We start from the raw sequence: 18,709 nt of genomic DNA on the forward strand, positions 1-18,709 counted from the left end.
CATTAAAAAAAACAATGTTCGAAAAAAATCGACTCGTTTCCTAGTCGCACATCACTAACCCCGAATCGGGGGTTGACTTCAGCCTCGTACGACACGCTGGACGGACGCATCCCGATGTCCGAGACCTGGAGCTCAACTGAAGAGCGTCGGAACAGACTTGTTTGGAAGTACAAGTTCCCTGTAGTGAGTGAGTTCCGACCCTAGCAGAGAGGTGTCACTGCTCCTCCCGCTGTCAGCGGATCTCAGGTCTGTTGTTGGCGGTCTGCTGAAGACTCGTGAGAGCCGCTCCGGTCCAGCAGTCTGGTCGTGTTTACCTGAAGCCGGGGAGCTCGGGTCTGAAGAGAGGGGTTCTGACCGCAGGCATGTCCAGTGGATCTCCTGAGACTGCTTAGCTCTCTAGTACGGTAGCATTAGCTAGCTTAGTAGTGCTAGCTACTAAAGCCATTTCATGCATGCTCTGCCTGGGCTAACGTTAGCTTATGAGTGATATAGTCTTGAGGTATTGTTGTTCAGCAGTGGATAACGGCATGCTTGGAGCTGGTTGGAGGATTGTAATTTATAACTTGGATGTGTGCACCCGATATGCTGAAGTCCTGATGCTATCTGACCTTTGTTATTAAAGTAGCTGCTCAGATAGCCACACGATGAGTAAACACAAGCTGTCTGACACCTGAGAGATAATCTAACGCAATGCAACGCTATTTATATCATTGGGACATGTTGGTGTTCTTTAGTTATCGTGGTCATCCTTGTCACGTTTCATTGGACCAGGGTAATCAAGAAAATCCACGTATGTCATTTAGCTTTATGTAACGAACAAAAATAAATGATCCTAATTAATGTATAGGCCTACCCATTATGTAAAGTCACCTAAATCCTTTCATTGATATATTGTGTAACAGTGGCATCTGACAGTGATCTAACAGTGGCATATTCCTGTTACTTTTAACGTCTTGCCACCCACTGTGGTCCATGGAAGACCTGCACAGATCTGCCTTACCCTGGTAGAGTAGGACTACATCATGTGCGCGGTGACCGTGGGCTAATTGATGTCTTTATTTCAGGTGATCCTCCAATAAGGCCATGTCCAGACAGAGCAGGAACACTGGAGCCGCGTGGAGGTACGTGTGGAGCGGGATCCGGCGCGACGCGGACGCCAGGGCTCTGGTGTTGGCGTCGGAGAACGGAGACTGGGACTACGAGCGCCTGCAGGTAGGAGGTGTTCGGTGATCTACACATGTAACATAGGGCACCCTACTGATACACAGTGCTCTATATCTTTAGAACCCTGATTCTAAGGGATGTACTTTTCACGACTACGGCTCTGTTGATGTCATTCAGACCAACGTTAACTTGTTTGTAGTCTAATGTCTATAATAGGTATTAAATCAATCATGGAGTTCCCCCCCACTCATCTCTCTTCTGATTGGTTCTGCTGCCTTCAAGTACAGCGACTCGGACTCGGAGGCGGAGCTCCCGGCGGCGGGGGGCGTGGCCCCGGTGCCCAGCGCGGTGCCCGTCACCGGGGAGTCGTACTGCGGCTGCGACTCCCAGGCGGAGAGCGGCTTCAGCCTCCGTCTGAGAGGCTTCCACCGGGCAAAGGACTGCCGCTGTGGGGAGGAGGAGCAAGGTGGGCGCGCGGACACGCCTCCTTTAGAGAGCCCCTCCTACTACCCTACCCTAACGCTACTACCCTAACCCTAACCCTAGCACCCTACCCTAACCTAACCCTACTAGCCTACTACCCTAACCCTAACCCTTCCACCTGAGACCGGGGGCTGTGTGTTACGGCCCGCTACAGGAACAGGAAGTCTCTTCCCCGTTGTTCAGTCCTTCAGCTGACCCTCTCAGCCAAGTCACATGCGTCTCAGGCTCTAACAGAACATAAGCTTCATGTTGTTGTCATTAAGATGTAGTAAGGATGTATGGTAGCGTGTGTTTAATTAAAGTTTCAAGTTCTGGTGGGCACAACACAACTGCTCTCCGTTCAGAGCTGGACTGGGTGTGGGACGGCGGCAGCGGCTCCACGGCCACGCGGCTGAGCTGTGACGACCGGCAGGTGAACTTCCACAGCGAGTACAGCTGCGGCACGGCGGCGGTGCGCGGCTCCAAGGAGCTGGCGGACGGCCAGCACTTCTGGGAGGTGAAGATGACCTCTCCGGTGTACGGCACCGACATGGTGAGCCTCGTCCGGCCGACACACGCGCCGCCGCTCCTCCGCCTCCAGAGGAGGTATATCCGTGGTTTGAGAACGGGCGTGTTTCTTGTCTCGCTGTGCAGATGGTCGGCATCGGCACCTCGGACATCAACCTGGACAAGTACCGCCACTCCTTCTGCAGCCTCCTGGGGAAGGACTGTGACAGCTGGGGCCTCTCCTACACCGGTACGGAGGGCCGAGGCATGGCTCGGGTTCAGCTCTGACTAGCCGGTTCAAAAAGAAGAGATGGTTTTCATTTGATGACTCTGTCCCCCCCCCCGTCCCCCCTCCCCCGCCGTAGGGTTGCTGCATCACCAGGGGGACAAGATGAGCTTCTCTTCCCGCTTCGGTCAGGGCTCCATCATCGGGGTCCACCTGGACACCTGGCACGGCATGCTCACCTTCTTCAAGAACCGCAAGTGTATCGGTGAGTGCAGCGAGGCACAGCGTCCAGGTCTCCTGTCCTTGGATGGTGCGACTCAAGGTCTTAAAGTCACTTAAAGTCTTAAAGTCATAGATGGTCAGTCGTGTTTTAACGGATAACATTATGGCTTTGAGGTCAATAAAAAGGTAGCATTTTTATCTGGAGTCTGAGCTTGGACCTGTCCTCGTTTAAGGATCTTAAAAGAATTCTTGAAGCTTTGGTGTTGACCAACCCAACACAGGGATTCTTCTGGAAGTTGTAATACTGAGTTGATCAGTGTGAGCTCACGTCGCCTTCCTTCCTCTCCTCCGGTTCCTCCGGCGTGAAGGCGTGGCCGCCACCCAGCTGCACAACAAGCGCTTCTACCCGATGGCGTGCTCCACGGCGGCCAAGAGCAGCATGAAGGTGATCCGGTCGTGCTCCGCCCCCACCTCGCTGCAGTACCTCTGCTGCGCCCGCCTGCGCCGCCTGCTGCCCGGCTGCTCCGACACGCTGGACGTGCTGCCGCTGCCGCCCGGCCTCCGCCAGCTGCTGCACAACAAGCTGGGCTGGGTGCTCAGCCTGGACGGGGGCGCCCCACCGGGGGGGGCCGGGCCCCGCGGGCCCCCGGCGGCCCCGACCGGGGCGTCCTCGTCGGAGAGCGACTCTGAGGGCTGTGCGTCGGACCGGGAGGCCGGCCGGAGGAAGAGGTTTCGCTGGACATGAGGTCCGCCTTCCTGCTCGTCTCCTGGACCACGTCGGTGGAGGACCAGGCGGGCGGGGCGCCCTCGGCGTGCCCCCCCCCGCCCCCCGCGGGGTTCCCACGCAGACAGACGCGCTGAGCCTGAGGTCAGAGACGATGGCGTCACTCGCCGCTTCCTTAGGGAGGAAAACCAGACGGACGGTTAGTGTTCGACCGGCACAGTCATTTCTGATGTGTTGTTGCGTTAGTATTCTGCGTCCATATGATCACCACACTCCATGCTGCTTCAGTAGTGTCTTAAAGGTGGGGGCCTCTTCGGTTGGCCAGCATAGCCTGTTTGAGATCACTCATCACCTATCACCATGACGTGTGTGTGTGTGTGTGTGTGTGTGTGTGTGTGTGTGTGTGTGTGTGTGTGTGTGTGTGTGTGTGTGTGTGTGTGTGTGTGTGTGTGTGTGTGTGTGTGTGTGTGTGTGTGTGTGTGTGTGTGTGTGTGTTGCTTTCTAGACAGGCGGTTTTACGATGGTTCATGACAGATGGTAGCAAAGGATTGTTCTAATTCTTTTTCATTATGCATCTTTGTAACGATAGTTGTTGCCAAAACAAGGATATCTCCACCTGAGGGAAAGTCCTACGGTTCCATTTTGATCGTGTTCTGTGTGGCTGTCCTAATCAGAACTATAGTTGTGGTTATTGTGTGTCATAGTGTGACAAAGTATACTATTAAAGCTCTATTTTAACATGAGGAAATGATTATAGAATGTATAATATCTGACATTTCTGACGCTATTTTCTTTTTCTGATGCCAATGCTTGTTTGACCCTCTTGCTATTAGTATTCAACAAAACGTGATCCAGATTATGCTTGAAATGTTTCCTTTTATATTTGATTTGATTATAAGCTAATTATTGCATTCAACTATATGTAAAAATATACATGCACATAATATAGAAAGAAGACTAATAACTGACTGAGTTTGTACTCACTGTAACGGACAGGACTCTACTTCTGTTGACGGTATTAGAGGATACAACTTACTCTGTTTGATGCAAGCTCTCCCTCCAATGCATTGTCTGTAACTGCTTATCTTTAGGACAATCTCCTATCCAAGTCATGGAATTTGCTATGAAGTATTTAGGTTTAAAACCCAAACCGCTCCACACATTGGAAGAGGTTTGAAGATGCTCCGCCCTCATCAACCCGAATGGTTTCAGTGGGCTTCAGGTCTGAAACACGATCAGACTTCTATGCACGTTGGCTTCCTGCAGGCAGAGACTCTTGTAACTTCATACAGGAGGTGTTCATCAGGCACAGGAACCTGTTCTTCAGGCAATCATGGAGAAGTTGGGGTATTCCTTGTTGTGGGATGAGACTGGGGTCTGTGAATCAAAATGTCCTGTGATGATTCATTCATCAATTCAAATGCTTATATGTCACTGTCTAAGTTTTGTGAAATGTATTCAAGCTCTTTTTGCTAAATGACATCAAGGGTAAATAAAAGGGATATTCTATAACTTGCAATGTTGACACATCTGTTATTCTTTACCTGCTTTCTACTGTATATGTCCAGCATGGCCTTTTAAAGACACTAACAATAACAGGAAGGAAGGCTGTATCTGCATACGTCTTTAATAAAAATTCAAGTATTTTCCTGTTGTACTGTTTTTTGTGTATTTAAAAATGTTTTACCAGGATTATAGGTTAAACATTTTTAAACATTTGTTTTTTGATAATTATATCATATTCTTCATACATCGAACTGGTTATGTCATCTTACTATAATAATCGGGCCTATTATTATTGGCGTAGAAAAACACAATCAAGAGTCTTACTTTTCAATTATATGTATTTTAAAGAAACAACATAATATTTCATTGTTTTGTTTCATTGGCTTTCGAGACATCGATATAATATCTGAATAGCTTCATTATATGCGGAACCAAAGAATCCAGTCGAATCCACCCGGAGCTTTTAGCGAGTCGCCCGCACCACCCGGAGCCCTTAGCGAGTCGCACCACCGTGCGGAACTATCGTAGCCTGCTGAGGTCAATTGAAGCAAACAGTAGGATTTAAGGTATTTCAGATGCATTTTATCTCTTTTTTTAGACCATTAAAATTGTACTGCATGTAACCAGGTGAACTGGTTTGTTAATGGACATCAGTAAAAAGCCGACTGGTTACCCCGACCATGGCAGATGTCGCCCATAAACGTTCACATGTGTTTAAATTGTATAAGAAAACAATGCGTGTTGTTCTTCATGACCACAACAACCAATAAGATGAGTAGTCCACATATGTAATGCTTCCGTTTAGCACATGCCATCAGCTGTTATCATTTCACTGCATTGTTGTGAAACGTGAATAAAGTCATTCAACCAACCGGAACTGCTTGCAGGCCCCAAAGCTTCACCTGCCAAGAGGGACCACCGAGCCACCATGGTGAAGAAGAAGAGGATCCGCCTGATCGCCGAGATGGCCCGCAAGGTCCGGGCGTACCGGGAGCTGAAGGCCCGGCCGCGGGACTCTCAGCGCTACGCCCTGGACTACGACACCATGAAGCGTCCGTTCACCGGGAAGACGCTGCCGGTGCTGGCCTGGGAGGACGTAAGGAAGGAGAGCCGCCTCTTCTCGCTGCTGGCCGGGATGAGGCTCTTCGGAGTCGGCCGCATCTTCACCCGCAAGTCGTGGGTGGAGGACCACCCGGAGCCAAGCTACTGGCAGATCACGAAGGTCAAGGTGGACTACACCGCGGAGGTAAACGGGGTGTGATGGCGGATGGTAATGCATGCAGGTCATGATGTTTCATGACGTTCATCCTCACGTGGATCATAGATGAAAATACATTTGGATTCCCATTGGGCTAAAAACAAACAAATTCAAAAACCCTTTTGATTCCTGGACTTTTAAAACCCTATTTAGGGCTCTGTTTTCTTATTTTTAAATTAGTTTAAATGCTGGTGCTTCACGGTTTTGTTCCAGTATGTGACGTGAGCTGTATTCTATTGCCTTGTCCCTCTCTCAGAACATGGACCATGGAAAGGCCTGGGGAGTCCTCACCTCAAAAGGTAAATGTTTGTGAAACACAAGATGGAGGATAACCTGGCAGGCAGGACCAGAAGAGAAGGATGATGTTGAGTATAGAGCTGTTGAAGGATATGCACCAAGATCCTCATGTATTCTCATAATGAGCAGCTGTTGGGGTATTGAACCATCCAGTGACGACAGGCATGCCCTTTAAAACATGTCGCCTGCCCCCCCCCCCCACCCCCCCCCCTCCAGGGCGGTCGGAGGCGGAGCCCCGCGAGGTGGACAAGGCCGTGTACCACGACTGGCGCCTGGTGCCACGGCACGAGGAGCAGCGCTTCAGGGACTTCGCGCCGGCCCCCGAGGGCCCGGTGCGCTACGTGGCCTACCCCCCCCTGCTGAGGGCCGTGCTGCTGGCCCAGCGCCGGGGCGCCCAGGGCGGGGGCGCCCTGGGCGGGGGCGCCGCGGAGCCCCTGCTGCCGCTGAGGAGGGACGTCCTGCTCAGCAAGGACTATTTCCGCAAGCAGGAGCAAGAGAGGAGGGGGGAGCAGGGGACCCCGGTCTGAGGGGGGGGGACACTGGTCTGGGGGGGGGGACCCCCATTTGAGGGGTACCCCGGTCCAAGGGAGACCAGCCTGCAGTCGGGGTCCTGGTGGGTCTGGTCCTCTGAGTGCAGGCGGCCCGCCCCCCCCGCTGACAGCCCGCCCCCCCCGAGCTGACGGTCCTGAGTCCTCCTGCTGTCTCACCGTGTCTCTCACCGTGTCTCTCACCGTGTCTCTCACCGTGTCTCTCACCGTGTCTCTCACCGTGTCTCTCACCGTGTCTCTCACCGTGTCTCTCACCGTGTCTCTCACCGTGTCTCTCACCGTGTCTCTCACCGTGTCTCTCACCGTGTCTCACCGTCTCTCACCGTGTCTCTCACCGTGTCTCTCACCGTGTCTCTCACCGTGTCTCACCGTCTCTCACCGTGTCTCACCGTCTCTCACCGTGTCTCTCACCGTGTCTCTCACCGTGTCTCTCACCGTGTCTCTCACCGTGTCTCACCGTCTCTCACCGTGTCTCTCACCGTGTCTCTCACCGTGTCTCTCACCGTGTCTCTCACCGTGTCTCTCACCGTGTCTCTCACCGTGTCTCTCACCGTGTCTCTCACCGTGTCTCTCACCGTGTCTCTCACCGTGTCTCTCACCGTGTCTCTCACCGTGTCTCTCACCGTGTCTCTCACCGTCTCTCACACCGTCTCTGACTGCGTCTCTGTGTGCCGCTGTAAATATTAAAGGTGCTTCCAGTGTTATGATCTGTAACTCTTCGGTCTCCAGTACTTTGTGGTCACAGGTTTGTTTATGCGCGGGCTGAAGGTCCATTTCATGGAATACGCCAAGCAATATATTTTCCTGATACTATTCAGTTTAAACATTTATATTATATTAGTAGCTCACCTACAGGGCAAGTTCACCTAAAGTAGCCCCTCCCTGCCTGTCTGAACACCGCCCACATTAGTCTGGGGGAAGCGGCCACATAAGACGAAGGATCATCTGGTAATATCTGCCCTCCAAACTAGTGGATGTGGATATTGAAGTAGTCGTACCAGTAACAGACAAACCAGTGTGTTACTGGTCCAGGAGGAAGAGGCGGAGCTGTGCTAGAGGAAGGGGGAGGGGCATGTTGTTGAGATGTTGGTGGTCATGACTACTGGGCCCTGCGGTCTACAAATCACAGGTACAGGATCTAGGCAGGGACGCAGGAAGTCAGTCCGAGGGGGGGGTGCTGAGAGAGAGTCTATATAATGACGTCATAATAAATGCTGCGCAACATCCATTGTTTACAGAGACGAGATGACGGGTGACGTCACATCAGGGATCCGCTCTGATAAACACTCTACAGGTGTGTACAAAGAGTTCTGCCAACCAGCCACTGTTATTCACAAACGTTAGCAAGTAAACAATGTGGAAATTAGAGTCAACTCGGCTGATACTGTGCTGAATTTCACACACTAACAACATGCCGACAAGCTGTTGCAGTCCGGGATTATACACAGCGTTATTTCAGGAGGTTATTTCTAAAGGAGGTTATTTCTAAAGGTTTAAAAGGAAAGTGAAAATAATAGAAAGCCTTCATTTTCATCCAGAGTTACGAGTTGTCTGATATGAGGAAAGTGACGGTTTCTCCGTCAAGTGAACCGCCCGTGTTTGCTCTTTTTTTGCCAACCAGTTTACGTGCGGGATTCCAGAATCAAAACGATAACATTCAACGTGTCTATTTTGTGACCAGTTTTAGAATGTTCACTACAACAGATGTTGAACACCAACATGCTTATGTAAAATCAGCATAGTACCGATAATATGATAAATATCATAAGGGTGGATGTCAATAATTTAATGAAAAATCATGCTGTATGATAAAATTATGCAAAAAAAAAAAAAGTATTGATTTGTTCAGAAAACTTTCTCACTTGCAGTTACAGCCAGGGGCCGCTGCAGCACCCTAAGCACCCCCACTTCCCGCGTCCCTGGGTAACACTGTTGTTTTTTATTGGTCGTCATGAAAAAAAACATAAGGGGTAACACTGTTGTTTTTTACTGGTCGTCATGAAAAAAACCATAAGGGGAAACACTGTTGTTTTTAATTGGTCGTCATGAAAAAAACCATAAAGGGGTAACACTGTTTTTTATTGGTCGTCATGAAAAATACAAAAGGGGTAACACTGTCGATATTTATCAATTAAAACATAGGGGGCAAAACTGTTGTTTTTCTTTTGGTCATCATGAAAAAAAACACAAGTAACACTGTCGTTTTTATCAAATGAAACATTAGGGGTAACAATGTTGTTTTTTATCGGTCGTCATGAAAAAAACATAAGGGGTAACACTGTCGATATTTATCAATTAAAACATAGGGGGCAAAACTGTTGTTTTTCTTTGGTCGTCATGAAAAAAAACACAAGGGGTAACACTGTCGTTTTTATCAAATGAAACATTAGGGGTAACAATGTTGTTTTTTATCGGTCGTCATGAAAAAAACATAAGGGGTAACACTGTCGATATTTATCAATTAAAACATAGGGGGCAAAACAGTTTTTTTTCTTTGGTCGTCAAGAAAAAAAACATAAGGGGGACACTGTTGTTTTTTATCGGTCGTCATGAAAAAAAACATAAGGGGTAACACTGTTGTTTTTTATTGGTCGTCATGAAAAAAAACATAAGGGGTAACACTGTTGTTTTTTATTGGTCGTCATGAAAAACAACATAAGGGGTAACACTGTTGTTTTTTATTGGTCGTCATGAAAAAAAACATAAGGGGTAACACTGTCGTTTTTTATTGGTCGTCATGAAAAAAAACATAAGGGAAATAATAGAAATACACACATACATTTTAATGTCATGTATATCCTCTTTTTTGACGATTGATTATTATGTATTGTCATCGCCTCAGTGGTGCAGTGGAGTTTACTCTGCCTAACCCCCTGGAGACCGGGGTTCAAGTCCGGTTGATGTCATCTGTTGGAAGACTCTTATCTCTATTTCATGCAAATTATAAAGTCAAGTATAACCTTTGTGAAGACGTTATCCGGTGATTCATGGTGCATTGTTAAGTTCAGAGGTTAACACTCTAAACAGCTCATGTTCGGATCCCTGCAAAAGCATAACACTGTCGATATTTATCAAATAAAACATAGGGGGTAACACTGTCGTTTTTATCAAATGAAACATGAGGGGTGACACTGTCGTTTTTCTTTGGTAGTCACGAAAAAAACCATAAGGGGTAACACTGTTCCTTTTTTTATTGGTCGTCATGAAAAAAACCATAAGGGGTAACACTGTTGTTTTTTATTGCCCGTCATGAAAAAAAACATAAGGGGTAACACTGTTGTTTTTTATTGGTCGTCATGACAATAAACATAATGGGTAACACTGTTGTTTTTTATTGGTCGTCATGAAAAAAAAACATAAGGGAAATAATAGAAATACACACATACATTTTAATGTCATGTATATCCTCTTTGTTGACTGTTATCCGGTGTCTTGATGGTGCATTGATAAGTTCAGAGGTTAACTCCGAGCAGCTCATGCTCGGATCCCCGCAATTACATAAAACTGTCGATATTTATCAAATAAAACATAAGGGGTAAAAAAAAACGCTGTTGTTTTTATCAAATGAAACATGAGGGGTTCCTTTTTTTATTGGTCGTCATGAATAAAAACATAAGGGGGACACTGTTGTTTTTTATTGGTCGTCATGAAAAAAAACACAAGGGGTAACACTGTTGTCTTTGTCAAATAAAATATAAGGGGTAACACTCTTGTTTTTCATCAGTCATCATGGGAAAAAACATGAGGGGTAACACTGTCGTTTTTATCAAATGAAGCGTAAAAAAAACTGTCGTTTTTTATCTGTCGTCATGAAAAACCCATAAGGGATAACACTGTCGAAATGTATCGAATAAAACATAGGGGGTAACATCAGGGACGCGGGAAGTCAGTCCAAGGGGGGGGGGGGGGGGGTGCTGAGAGAGAGTCTATATAATGACGTCATAATACATGCTGCGCAACATCCATTGTTTACAGAGACGAGATGACGGGTGACGTCACATTCAGGGCTCCGCTCTGATAAACACTCTACTGGTGTGTAAAAAGAGTTCTGATTCAGGGCTCCGCTCTGATAAACACTCTACTGGTGTGTAAAAAGAGTTCTGCCAACTAGCCACTGTTATTCACAAACGTCAGCAAGTAAACAATGTGGAAATTAGAGTCAACTCGGCTGATACTGTGCTGAATTTCACACACTAACAACATGCCGACAAGCTGTTGCGGTCCGGGATTATACACAGCGTTATAACAAGGATTCAGGAGGTTATTTCTAAAGGTTTAAATGGAAAGTGACAATAAAAGAAAGCCTTCATTTTCATCCAGAGTTCCGAGTTGTCTGATATGAGGAAAGTGACGGTTTCTCCGTCGGGTGAACTGTCCGTCTTTGCTCTTTTTTTGCCAACCAGTTTACGTGCGGGATTCCAGAATCATAACGATAACATTCAACGTGTCTATTAATATGGCAGCAACATTTTACACCAGTTTTAGAATGTTCACTACAACAGATGTTGAACACCAACATGCTTATGTAAATCAGCATAGTACGATATTCAGCTATCGACAGTTCTGCGATGTGCGTCATATCCTACGTCAGCCTACTCAGACAATGTTCTAAATAAAATGAAATGATAATATGATAAATATCATAAAAAGGGTGGATGTCAATAATTTAATGAAAAATCATGTTGTATGATAAAATTATAAAAAAAAAGAAAAAAGTATTGATTTTTTTCATAAAAACTTCTCACCTGCGGTTACAGCCAGAGGCCGCCAGGGGGGGGGGTGCTTAGCACCCTAAGCACCCCCACTTCCCGCGTCCCTGGATCTAGGTTTAGAACTCTTGCACAAACAAAGGACTGCTAAACAGTGTGATTTATTCTAGTTTAGATTTTTCCCTTTATATCTATTTAATTAAAAAAAAATGAATGAATCACCATAATAGTGACCTCCTAGCCTTTGGGGGCGGTGTTTCGCCTGGCGGCGTCCCGGTGACTTAATACTTGAAGGAGCTGAGCTTCTGCAGCCAAGGAGCCGGTACCGTCCTGTATCACCATGATCTGCCTCCTACTGACAGTGTTCGCGAACGTTCTCCAGACAGGTTGGTGATTTATTATTTTATTGTTATTAAAGCAGTCCGTGCTGTATATCTCCCTAGTCTGAACCTTAGCGGGCCGGGAGATGCAGACCGGTGCAAAGGAACACGTGAGAACGTGGATGATATTGCTGTAATAGAGTAAAAGAAGAGTGAATAAATATAAAGAAAGCTGTTCTGGTACAAACCCCACTTATCACTGAACAGATGAAACGGTTCTGACCATTATCGTGTGTTGATGAACCGAAACCACGTCTGATCTGAGGTAGCGCCATGGCCCATGGCAGTCATCAGACGTCCATCGCCTGCATGGGGGGGGGGGGGATCCGCCTGGAACAGATCCTGTTCACTGGGTCATTATAGGTTGGACGGGGGTGAACGAGAGGACGTTCGTGGCGGTGAAGCCGGACGGCGTCCAGCGGCGGCTGGTGGGAGACATCGTCAGACGCTTCGAGAAGAAGGGCTTCAAACTGGTCGGGATGAAACTGGTCCAGGTAACCAGAGAGACTAGTCCAGAGAGAGAGAGAGAGAGAGAGAGAGAGAGATACTAGTCAAGAGAGAGACCACTGCCCCATGCTCATACCCTCCAGTAACTCAATACCCCCTCGTGTGTGTGTGTGTGTGTGTGTGTGTGTGTGTGTGTGTGTGTGTGTGTGTGTGTGTGTGTGTGTGTGTGTGTGTGTGTGTGTGTGTGTGTGTGTGTGTGTGTGTGTGTGTGTGCTTGCGCACCAGGCCTCTGAGGACCTTCTGAAGGACCACTACCGGGACCTTCAGACCAAGCCGTTCTTCGACGGTCTGGTTCGCTACATGGGCTCCGGACCCGTGGTTGCCATGGTAACATCGTTCTAGTGTAACGCACTATAACCTACAGTCGGTCACATGACAGCCGCTCTGTCAGAGACGGCACAGTAGGGATGTGAACCCAAACACACAACCTGCGTTTTAGGGGTTTAACTAATTATTGTCTTTGATCCATTGTTGTCATAATGTGGTAAATTTTGTAGTTAAAATGAGAACAAATACATGGCATACAGAAATAAAGTCTGCGACGACGAAAGGGTGAGAGTTCCTGCTACGGTAACCGTGGTAACCGTGGTAACGCGGCCGTGCGTCCGTCCAGGTGTGGCAGGGGCTGGACGTGGTGAAGACGTCCCGCCGGATGCTCGGCGAGACGAACCCGGCCGACTCTCTGCCCGGGACGGTCCGGGGGGACTACTGCGTGGAGGTGGGCAGGTACGGTGACCTCACTTCCTGTCCATGACTTCCTGTGCGACCGTCGACTCTGAGCAGGACCCCTGGTGGGGGGGGGGGGGGGCTCTGTCTCTCTCCCGGTCTTCTAACTTCAGTCACTTCTTAACCCAGGAGTAAATAATAACTTGGTGCCCTCCACTATGACATGAGATTATTATGGTATGTTAGAATACAGTTTCCCTTCATGAATCTGATCCAGAGGAGCCTTTAATTGAAGTGTGTGTGTGTGTGTGTGTGTGTGTGTGTGTGTGTGTGTGTGTGTGTGTGTGTGTGTGTGTGTGTGTGTGTGTGTGTGTGTGTGTGTGTGTGTGTGTGTGTGTGTGTGCAGGAACGTGATCCATGGCAGCGACTCTGTGGAGAGCGCCCAGCGGGAGATCTCTCTGTGGTTCCGGAACGAGGAGATCCAGTGCTGGGAGGATCCCGCCAGCCCCTGGATCTACGCCTAGACCACTGGATCTAGACCACTGGATCTAGGCCTAGACCACTGGATCTACGCCTAGACCACGGGATCTAGACCACTGGATCTAGGCCTAGACCACTGGATCTAGACCACTGGATCTACGCCTAGACCACGGGATCTAGACCACTGGATCTACGCCTAGACCACTGGATCTAGGCCTAGACCACTGGATCTAGGCCCAGTCCAGTCCTCTGCTCTCTGTAGGACTAGATCCTAGTCATATAGAGGAACTGCACCTTTAGCAAAGACCAATCACAGATGTGTTAGTTTAGCCTTTCATTCCGTAGCCTTACTCTGTAGCCTAGCGCTTGCAGGTTTAGTTCATGATTTCCATATTGCCTAAAGCACGCAGCGGAATATTTGTATAATCGCTAGGAAGCCCTAGTGATGACGGCAGCTTGAGGCGGGGTGTTGGGAGTCTGAGATTAGAGGAGGTCTGCAACCTGCATGTTGGACACGAGGACATGCAAGGCTTCTGCTTTGCACTTTGGGAGGAACCGTTGTAAAGCTTTGTGTTTTAATAATGCAAACCTGCAGCCAAAAATAGCTTCTAGCAAAACTTAAGAATGACAAAATCAGCATTTTTAAAAGCCTTTTTTCAAAACCAAAAAGAAACTAGTTTGAAAATTCCTGTTGGCTTTGTTGTTGGTGGTAGTAATGTCAGGTTGTAGTTATTTTTGTATTGTTCCCTAGTTTGGACCAGAGCGCTCTCTGAGCCATTTGAGGTGCTGTGTGTGCATGTGGCTGTATGAACTCTGTCCAGAAGTGTCCCTCACACACTTTGCTTTACATGAGAGTTCCATGTCCGCAGGAATGCTGGCCATGCAATCCAAGGAGAATCTAACGGCCGGACGCAATAAAAACATTCCCAAGATATCTTTGAGTCGTTGTTGTATTATATCTTATTTAAGTGAAGTGTTCAGTTAACGTGCCAAACACAAACGGACAAACTGCAAAATAGTTTTTTCAGCGCACAAATGTTTAATATTTAATCCACAGAGATAGCGATAAACATACACGATTCCATACTGAACAAGGGGGCGGGGCCTTGGCGGGGAGATTTACAGTGAACCCTGTAGTGGGCGTCGCCCAGACAACATGCTGACACGCCCCTCCTGGACCGAGGGAGGCGAGGTAATGAGCTCCGCCCTGGGACCCCTCAGACGGCTCCTCCTCCACGCTTTGGTTTAGCTACTACACTAGCCTGGTCCGTCCCGCTGGCTGCTACGGCAACAGGCCAGCCTTACGGAGGTGTGCTGTGACCACGACCACCTGGTCTGACCGGTGCGGTCAGACCAGGTGGTCTGACGGAGGTGTGCTGTGACCATGAAGGTGTGACCACGACCACCTGGTCTGACCGGTGAGGTCAGCAGCACGTTAGGCTTCATGAGGACAGAGAGCAGATTAATTAACCAAACTAGCGTTTCATATTCGACTATTGGGGGCAGATTAAGGTTTTGTTTCACAGAATTGAAACATGACTAAAGATTTGAGGAATGGCCGTTGTGTTCTGTTTGGTTCCTCGCCCTCTGGGCCTCGTCGCTCTGACCTTAATCAGACGATCTCATGGCTGCCTTCATTACCAAACCGCCTGACACTCGTTACAGCTCCCCACCAATCAGTGAGCTTCCTCTACATGTCAACAGCCAATCAGGCATGGCCTGGGGTGGGCCTGATAACCATCGGGGGGGGGGGGGATGCAGGACAGGTCGGAGGTCATACAGGAGTTACAGCGAGCTGCCAGGAGTTTATACAGAGGGGTTATGATGCTGGGGACCAGGGCCGTTGCCGTGGTTACATTAAGGAGGGGGGGGGGGGGGGGGGGTTACTTACAAGGCAAGAAGTCTAGTTACAAGGTAGGAGTAAAGGGGGAGTAGATACAGTCGATACGGAGGACCCCCCCACAGTCTCCTGGGCGTCACGGCAATGGGTTTAATAATCTTTAGATGATGGGTAGCAGGGTGGTGGTGGAGGAGGAGGAGCTGGAGGAGGAGGGGGAGGAGCTGGAGGAGGAGCTGGGTGGAGGAGGAGGAGCTGGGTGGAGGAGGAGGAGCTGGGTGGAGGAGGTGGAGCTGGGTGGAGGAGGGGCAGGTCACTCGGGGACGTAGGACACCTGCCACACGATGATGTGGCTCCGCTCCGCCTTGCAGAGCGCCGGCTTCATCTGCGGCGCCGGGCCCGCCTCCCCGCCGCCCTCCTCCGTCTCATCGTCCTCCCCATCGCCTGGACCGCAGAACCACCGGAGAACCACACGTTAGAACCAGAGGAGAACCACAGGGTAGAACCACACGTTAGAACCAGAGGAGAACCACAGAGGAGAACCACAGGGTAGAACCACACGATAGAACCAGAGGAGAACCACAGGGTAGAACCACACGATAGAACCATAAAGTCATAAATATTTGGCCTGTTAAGCCCTTTGAGACTGTAATGGTGATTAAGGGCTATACAAATACAATTGAATTGAATTGAACCACACTTTACATAGAACCGCAGAACCACACGTTACACAGAGAACCACAGGGTAGAACCACAGGGCAGAACCACAGGGTAGAACCACAGGGCAGAACCACAGGGCAGAACCACAGGGTAGAACCACATGGTAGAACCACAGGGTAGAACCACACGTTACACAGAGAACCACAGGGCAGAACCACAGGGTAGAACCACAAGGTAGAACCACAGGGCAGAACCACAGGGTAGAACCACAGGGCAGAACCACAGGGTAGAACCACAGGGTAGAACCACATGGTAGAACCACAGGGTAGAACCACACGTTACACAGAGAACCACAGGGTAGAACCACAGGGCAGAACCACAGGGCAGAACCACGGGGTAGAACCACAGGGCAGAACCACAGGGTAGAACCACGGGGTAGAACCACAGGGCAGAACCACGGGGTAGAACCACGGGTTCTTTAACCCCCGCTCAGAGCCCGGTGCGTCCTCCTGCGTTCACCCATCAGGTGTTTAGTGTTTACGGTGCTGTGTGAGCGCTGGTGTGAGTGTGTGGGACGGCATCAGTGTGTGTGTGTGTGTGTGTGTGTGTGTGTGTTTGTGCATGTGTGCATGTGTGCGCGTGCACGTGTGTGCGTCCCCACCGATGCGGAAGTCGATGTAGCCCTCGCCGCCGCTGAGCACCAGGACGTTCTGCACGCTCTGGGCCTCCGTCTCCGGGGGGGCCGAGGACCCCTGGGCCTCCGACGGGCTGTCCAGCACGCTGCCGTTCAGGGTGGCCAGCACGTTGCCTGAGGGAAAAGACAGCGGCAGGAGTCAGGGAGGGGGGGCGGAGAGGCCTTCAGCTCTGCATCACGGCGTTTATCAGTGACTTACAGTGAGGCCCAATCCCATTTCTACCCCTTACCCCTCCCCCTTACCCCTCCCCCTTGTTTTGAAGGGGGAGGGGTACCCCTTACCCCTTCAAAACAAGGGGGAGGGGTAAGGGGTAGAAATGGGATTAGGGATTGGGCCTAAATTACATTAGAAAGAGAAACAACATATCGCTGTGGTTACAGTAAGGGTGTTCATAGAACCACTAACCATCACTAGGTTAACCCATTCCTCGTATACGACATAAGATAGCTAGGGTAAGATGCTACATAACTACATAACTGAGTGCTGTGTTTAGGTGTAGGGACGCACAACAGACAATAAGTGCGGAGGAGGGGTGTGTGTGTGGGGGGGGGGGGGGGGACAGAGTGTCTCTGGGCGTTAGGGGGCGTGTCCTCGGGACACTAGGGGGCGTGTCCTCGGGACGTTAGGGGGCGTGTTCTGGGCGTTAGGGGGTGTGTTCTGGGCGTTAGGGGGTGTGTTCTTGGGCGTTAGGGGGCGTGTCCCCGGGATATTAGGGGGCGTGTCCTCTGGGCGTTAGGGGGCGTGTCCTCGGGGCATTAGGAGGCGTGTCCTCGGGGCGTTAGGAGGCGTGTCCTCTGGGCGTTAGGAGGCGTGTCCTCTGGGCGTTAGGAGGCGTGTCCTCTGGGCGTTAGGAGGCGTGTCCTCGGGGCGTTAGGGGGCGTGTCCTCCTCTCACCTGGCACCGACACAAAGAACTTGACGGCGTCTCTGTGGCCGTGGAAGCAGAGCTGCGCCTGCGCCATGGAGCAGTACGGGATGAAGCTGCCGCCGCTGCTCTTCTCCGAGCTGTCGTCGCCGTACACGTGGATCACGCCCCCGGACGACGTCGGCGACACCTTATTGGCTGAGGGGTGGTCACATGGCGGGGATCAGAGAGCACGGCGGTGTCTTATTGGACAGACCGTTGATTGGACGTTCACACACCAAGACACAGGAAGCAAGCCGCTCTTGGATGCAACGTTAAAAGACGAATCAGCAACGAGATGCAGGAGATGATTGTCAAATAAAACATGCCATTATGAAAACAAACAAAGACCATAGAGCCAAAACCACGTTGTGAATCGAGCCGGACGTCCCAGCAGGCGAGGCTCTGGTCTCTGCATGCAGAGCACAACACACCCCTGCCCTGACCGACTGGACACATGATGGGTATGGAGCATATCTATTCAATACCCATCAAAACACAGGAACACACACACCACACACACACCACAACCATGCTACTGCAGGCCAGAGCCTCTGCCTCTGACCAGCAGGGGGCAGCAGCATCCAGTGTAGCCGTTAGCATTAGCATTAGCATTAGCATTAGTGCTCTCACTTACCCCTCAGACCCAGCAGCTGTCCCCGGTGGAGGACTACAGCTAGAGGAGGAGGAGGAGGAGGAAGGAGAGGAGGAGGAGGAGACAGAGGAGGAGACAGAGGAGGAGGAGGAGGAGACAGAGGAGGAGGAGGAGGAGGAGGAGGAGGAGGAGGAAGGAGAGGAGGAGGAGGAGGAAGGAGAGGAGGAGGAGGAGGAGGAGGAAGGAGAGGAGGAGGAGGAGGAGGAGGAAGGAGAGGAGGAGGAGGAGGAGACAGAGGAGGAGACAGAGGAGGAGGAGGAGACAGAGGAGGAGGAGGAGGAAGGAGAGGAGGAGGAGGAGGAG

The 18,709-nt window shown here is 50.0% G+C and overlaps 4 protein-coding genes across 8 annotated transcripts in view; 3 read left to right on the forward strand and 1 right to left on the reverse strand.

Annotated features, from left to right (window-relative positions):
- The first annotated feature begins 74 nt into the window (after positions 1-74).
- spsb3a (splA/ryanodine receptor domain and SOCS box containing 3a) lies at positions 75-4,951 on the forward strand. 3 transcript variants are annotated; one of them, XM_060068886.1, is made up of 7 exons: positions 75-183; positions 1,065-1,212; positions 1,447-1,630; positions 1,992-2,179; positions 2,281-2,383; positions 2,499-2,624; positions 2,950-4,951. In XM_060068886.1, exons 2-7 carry the CDS (start codon positions 1,084-1,086, stop codon positions 3,324-3,326), a joined length of 1,107 nt encoding a protein of 368 aa, XP_059924869.1. In that variant the 5' UTR covers positions 75-183; positions 1,065-1,083; the 3' UTR covers positions 3,327-4,951. The 3 variants fall into 3 exon arrangements, with proteins under 3 accessions (XP_059924869.1, XP_059924850.1, XP_059924860.1); XM_060068867.1 differs by lacking the exon at positions 75-183 and adding an exon at positions 194-399; XM_060068877.1 differs by lacking the exon at positions 75-183 and adding an exon at positions 194-360.
- A 309-nt stretch (positions 4,952-5,260) lies between these two features.
- mrps34 (mitochondrial ribosomal protein S34) lies at positions 5,261-7,034 on the forward strand. Its single transcript, XM_060069081.1, has 4 exons — positions 5,261-5,377; positions 5,699-6,057; positions 6,326-6,368; positions 6,583-7,034. The coding sequence occupies exons 2-4, from the start codon at positions 5,740-5,742 to the stop codon at positions 6,891-6,893; spliced, it is 672 nt and encodes a 223-aa protein (XP_059925064.1). The 5' UTR covers positions 5,261-5,377; positions 5,699-5,739; the 3' UTR covers positions 6,894-7,034.
- A 4,835-nt stretch (positions 7,035-11,869) lies between these two features.
- nme3 (NME/NM23 nucleoside diphosphate kinase 3) lies at positions 11,870-13,776 on the forward strand. The gene is made up of 5 exons (XM_060069238.1): positions 11,870-12,009; positions 12,367-12,497; positions 12,736-12,837; positions 13,124-13,236; positions 13,583-13,776. The coding sequence occupies exons 1-5, from the start codon at positions 11,964-11,966 to the stop codon at positions 13,698-13,700; spliced, it is 510 nt and encodes a 169-aa protein (XP_059925221.1). The 5' UTR covers positions 11,870-11,963; the 3' UTR covers positions 13,701-13,776.
- Positions 13,777-14,672: 896 nt separating this feature from the next.
- Positions 14,673-18,709, reverse strand: part of mapk8ip3 (mitogen-activated protein kinase 8 interacting protein 3) — an 8,510-nt gene continuing 4,473 nt past the window's right edge. The window contains exons 8-12 of one of the 3 annotated variants that reach the window (XR_009528631.1): positions 18,389-18,427; positions 17,743-17,910; positions 16,815-16,961; positions 15,063-15,937; positions 14,673-14,986 (exon numbers count right to left, since the gene is read on the reverse strand). Coding sequence is in view for 2 of the 3 variants with exons in the window: in XM_060068898.1 (XP_059924881.1) it covers positions 15,807-15,937; positions 16,815-16,961; positions 17,743-17,910; positions 18,389-18,427 (485 nt within the window). In the remaining variant the exon portion in view is untranslated. Of the gene's footprint in view, positions 15,938-16,814; positions 16,962-17,742; positions 17,911-18,388; positions 18,428-18,709 lie in introns of all 3 variants that reach the window. The other 2 variants (XM_060068898.1, XM_060068911.1) reach the window with 2 other exon arrangements.

This window comes from Gadus macrocephalus, chromosome 2, assembly GCF_031168955.1.
Source record: "Gadus macrocephalus chromosome 2, ASM3116895v1".
Taxonomy (NCBI): domain Eukaryota; kingdom Metazoa; phylum Chordata; class Actinopteri; order Gadiformes; family Gadidae; genus Gadus; species Gadus macrocephalus.